Source organism: Carcharodon carcharias, chromosome 36 (genome assembly GCF_017639515.1).
Source record: "Carcharodon carcharias isolate sCarCar2 chromosome 36, sCarCar2.pri, whole genome shotgun sequence".
In the NCBI taxonomy this organism is placed as follows: Eukaryota; Metazoa; Chordata; class Chondrichthyes; order Lamniformes; family Lamnidae; genus Carcharodon; species Carcharodon carcharias.
In genome coordinates, this window is record NC_054502.1 from 8,818,861 (window position 1) to 8,823,837 (window position 4,977).

Genomic DNA, 4,977 nt, shown 5'->3' on the forward strand with positions numbered 1-4,977 from the left:
GGGGAGAGAGGGAGGCGGGGGGGAGAGAGGGAGGCGGGGGGAGAGAGGGAGGCGGGGGGAGAGAGGGAGGCGGGGGGAGAGAGAGAGGCGGGGGGAGAGAGAGAGGCGGGGGGAGAGAGAGAGGCGGGGGGAGAGAGAGAGGCGGGGAGAGAGAGAGGCGGGGAGAGAGAGAGAGGCGGGGAGAAAGAGAGAGGCGGGGAGAGAGAGAGAGAGAGGCGGGGAGAGAGAGAGAGAGAGGCGGGGAGAGAGAGAGAGGCGGGGAGAGAGAGAGAGGCGGGGAGAGAGAGAGAGGCGGGGAGAGAGAGAGAGGCGGGGAGAGAGAGAGGCGGGGAGAGAGAGAGAGGCGGGGAGAGAGAGAGAGGCGGGGAGAGAGAGAGAGGCGGGGAGAGAGAGAGAGGCGGGGAGAGAGAGAGAGAGAGAGAGAGAGAGGCGGGGAGAGAGAGAGAGGCGGGGAGAGAGAGAGAGGCGGGGAGAGAGAGAGAGGCGGGGAGAGAGAGAGAGGCGGGGAGAGAGAGAGGCGGGGAGAGAGAGAGGCGGGGAGAGAGAGAGGCGGGGAGAGAGAGAGAGGCGGGGAGAGAGAGAGAGGCGGGGAGAGAGAGAGAGAGGCGGGGAGAGAGAGAGAGAGAGGGCAGGGGAGTACACACTCAGTCAGTATGAAAGTGGAGCAAATCTTGACTGTAAATCTGAACATGGTCCTCGAGAGATTTTGTCGAGAGTTTGCTGTGTTGTACAGGACTCTCCCCATTCTCACTGCAGCAGTGAGCAGGGCTCAGACACATTGTATTGCTGTTGAAGTAGACACTAGCCTTCCTGGGGCATGTGTGTGTGAATTGCTTCCCCACCCAATCCCAGTGGATAACCTTTCCCTTCCACCAGCCCTGAACGCGGCCAGTCAGGTTTAAGGCCTCGAAAACAAACAGAAGAATTAACCTCCCAACACGACTCTGGTCTGAGCTGTACATCCCAGGCATTTGCAGGGCGTGCTGGTGTCTGTCCTCCTGACGCTCTGTCACACACCTGCCAGACACAAAAACAGCCCATTAAACAGAAACTCTGCTGCCCCATATCCAAAATCACAGAGCCCTGTACACTCTTCACCCTGGGGCATTCACCGACCCACATACCACAGGCTCCATTCGAAAATTAAACATTTCACATTGGCAAGATTTCCAAACCATGACATACTACACCCCTCCCTATCTCTGTAACCTGCTCCAGCCCCTACACCCCTCCTTATCTCTGTAACCTGCTCCAGCCCCTACACCCCTCCCTATCTCTGTAACCTCCTCCAGCCCCTACACCCCTCCTTATCTCTGTAACCTCCTCCAGCCCCTACACCCCTCACTATCTCTGTAACCTCCTCCAGCCCCTACACCCCTCCCTATCTCTGTAACCTCCTCCAGCCCCTACAACCCTCCCTATCTCTGTAACCTCCTCCAGCCCCTACACCCCTCCCTATCTCTGTAACCTCCTCCAGCCCCTACACCCCTCCCTATCTCTGTAACCTCCTCCAGCCCCTACACCCCTCCCTATCTCTGTAACCTCCTCCAGCCCCTACACCCCTCCCTATCTCTGTAACCTCCTCCAGCCCCTACACCCCTCCCTATCTCTGTAACCTCCTCCATCCTCTACACCCCTCCCTATCTCTGTAACCTCCTCCAGCCCCTACAATCCTCCGAGATCTCTGCCCTCCTCCAATTTCAGCCCCGATTCCCATCGCTCCACCATTGGCGGCCGTGCCTTCAGCTGTCTGGGGGGGGCCCTGAGCTCTGGAATTCCCTCCACAAACCTCTCTCTCTCCTCCTTTAAGACGCTCCTTAAAACCGATCTCTTTGACCAAGCTTGTGGTCACCTGTCTCTAATATCTCTCAATGTGGCTCGGGGTCAGATTGTGTCTGATTTACATTCTTGTGAGATGTCCTGGGACTTTTTATTATGTTGAAGGTGCTATGTAAATGCAACTTTTAAAGAATCTTCACTAGGGAAAGGAGTTTAAATTTTCAGTCCTCCATTCTCCGAAGGTACCACCGAGGTGGGGAACAGTTCCACTGGCAATACTAACCCCTTCAGTGTCTCTTCCAACTGCTGGGCTTGTGTGTGTGTGTGTGTGTGTGTGTGTGTGTGTGTGTGTGTGTGTGTGTGTGTGCGCGCGCGCTCACCTGTGCATGCGCTTGCCTGTGTGCATGTGTCTGCCTGTGTGCACGTGACCGCCTGTGTGTTTGCATGTGTGTGTGTGCGTGTGTACTTGCCTATGTGTGTGTGCGCTCACCTGTGTGTTCGTGTGGTGTGTGCGCGCGTGTGTGTGGTGTGCACTCGCCTGTGTGCACGTGTGTGCTCACGCCTGTGTGGGGACAGTGAGAGTGTGCGAGGACATTAGTGCTAGGACAATATTTGACTGTAGGATGAATTACAAGGCAAGCACCTGAGGCGTTGTGGAGCTGCTGGTGTCAGGAGTATCAGTGGGGAGTGAGAGGAGGAAACAAGGACATCATCCTTTGGGGCAGGATTGTTAATTCATCACAAGTCAAATCACTGAAGGGGGCAAGGCAGGTTAACAAAGCTGTTAATGGAGCTGAGGGAATCCTTAGCTCTATAAATAGAGGCAGAGAGTACAAATGTCAGGAGCACTTGTCAGACCCCAGCTGGAGTGTCGTGTCCCAATTCTGGGCTCCGCACTTTAGGAAGGAGGTCGAGGCCTTGGAGAAGCCTCGAGGGAGATTTACCCAGAATAGGACCCGGGATGAGGGGCTTCAGCTCATGTGGAGAGACTGGGAGAAGCTGGGATTGTTCTCCTTCGAGTGGAGAAGGTTAAGGGGGTGATTGAATCGAAGCGTTCGGAATCAGGAAGGAGGCTCGGACAGAGTAAATAAGGAGAAACTGTTTCCACTGGGCAGGAGGGTCGGTAACCAGAGGGGGGACACAGATTGAAGAGAATCGGGGAAAGAACCAGAGGGGGAGATGAGGAGAATTTATTATTTTTTTGAGACAGCGAGTTGTTGTGATCTGGAAGGCGCTGCCTGAAAGGGCGGTGGAAGCAGATTCAATAGGGACTTTCAAAAAGGGGGAATCGGATAAATACTCGAAGGGGGAAGATTTGCAGGGTGATGGGGTGGGGGGGAGGCAGAAGGAGAATAACTAGATTGCTCTTCAAAACAGCTAGCACACTGATTTGACGGGCTGAATGGTCTCCTCCTTGTGTTGTACTGTTTCTATGCATCTATATAACCCATGGCTCACTAACCAGACCCAATTTCAGAGTAATGAACAGTAATGAGGAGTTGGGGCCCTGGGTGACCGACAGCAGCTCCAGCGAATCACATCCAATGCTAGAGAGAAAACAGGCCATCGCTCAGATTAGCCAATAGGAATTGTCCATTTTCTCCACATATTCAGTCTGTTTAGTCGCTCGTTGGTAGCTTGGGGGTGGGAGGGGGGCAGCCAGAGGGGGGAGGCAGCGAGGGTGGGGGCACGTGCCAGAGAGGTGTGGGGGGGGAAGGGGGGGACACGACATGCCGGAATTGGGGGGGGCGGGGGGGCAACGCACACACTCATGGAGCCACTGACATTGAGCTACAGCCAGAGGCCAGGGGGTCCTGGGCAAAGTGGGACAGTGGAAGGGATATAAATGGAACAAGCTCACTCACTGGGTCACCCTGCTGTCCCTCCAGGGGGCTCAGTGGCTGCAGCCGATATCCTACAGGTGAACACCCCCCCCGCCCCCGCCCCCACCCCCGGGTGAACACACACCCCCCGCCCCCTCCCCCACCCCCACCCCCCAGGTGAACACACCACCCCCCTTCACCCCCCAGGTGAACACACCACCCCCCCCCCACCCCCCAGGTGAACACACCACCCCCCCCCCCCCTCCACCCCCCAGGGTGAACACACCACCCCCCCTTCACCCCCCAGGTGAACACACCACCCCCCCCCCACCCCCCCAGGTGAACACACCACCCCCCCCCCCCTCCACCCCCCAGGTGAACACACCACCCCCCTTCACCCCCCAGGTGAACACACCACCCCCCTTCACCCCCCAGGTGAACACACCACCCCCCCCCCACCCCCCCAGGTGAACACACCACCCCCCCCCCCCCTCCACCCAGGTGAACACACCACCCCCCTTCACCCCCCAGGTGAACACACCACCCCCCTTCACCCCCCAGGTGAACACACCACCCCGCCCCCTCCACCCCCCAGGTGAACACACCACCCCGCCCCCTCCACCCCCCAGGTGAACACACCACCCCGCCCCCTCCACCCCCCAGGTGAACACACCACCCCGCCCCCTCCACCCCCCAGGTGAACACACCACCCCGCCCCCCTCCACCCCCCCAGGTGAACACACCACCCCGCCCCCTCCACCCCCCAGGTGAACACACCACCCCGCCCCCCTCCACCCCCCAGGTGAACACACCACCCCGCCCCCCTCCACCCCCCAGGTGAACACACCACCCCGCCCCCTCCACCCCCCCAGGTGAACACACCACCCCGCCCCCTCCACCCCCCAGGTGAACACACCCCCCCCCCACCCCCCCCAGGTGAACACACCCCCCCCCCCACCCCCCCAGGTGAACACACCCCCCCCCCCCCCACCCCCCCAGGTGAACACACCCCCCCCCCACCCCCCAGGTGAACACACCCCCTAGTCCCCAGGAGTCCCTGTTATCTGGTAAAGTCCTATCATTGGCACAGAGATAGATTTTAGTGATCACCATTTCCCTGAGCTTCAGGGCCAGTGTAAGGTGGACGCTCCCAGACATCGGTCAGAGCCCAGAGCCTGTTACAGTAATACCCTGCACACAATACAATGCTTCATAACAGGGTTAAAACAACACACTACCTTCGCCTACAACATATTTGTCTGCCTTCTCCTCGACACCATTCAAACTCAGGGAAAGGGAGACAAGCTTCACTGCACATAGGCTGCTGTCCATGGTGCTGAATATACTGGCTGCGAACAGGTCAGAGAGAGGGGCA

At 58.4% G+C, this 4,977-nt stretch overlaps 1 protein-coding gene across 1 annotated transcript in view; it reads right to left on the reverse strand.

Moving 5' to 3' along the window:
• Positions 1-540: 540 nt before the first annotated feature.
• LOC121272877 (tudor and KH domain-containing protein-like) overlaps positions 541-4,977 on the reverse strand; it is a 25,794-nt gene continuing 21,357 nt past the window's right edge. Inside the window, exon 10 of the mRNA XM_041179713.1 lies at positions 541-1,017. Coding sequence (XP_041035647.1) covers positions 1,010-1,017 — 8 coding nt within the window. The 3' untranslated portion in view covers positions 541-1,009. The remainder of the gene's footprint in view (positions 1,018-4,977) is intronic.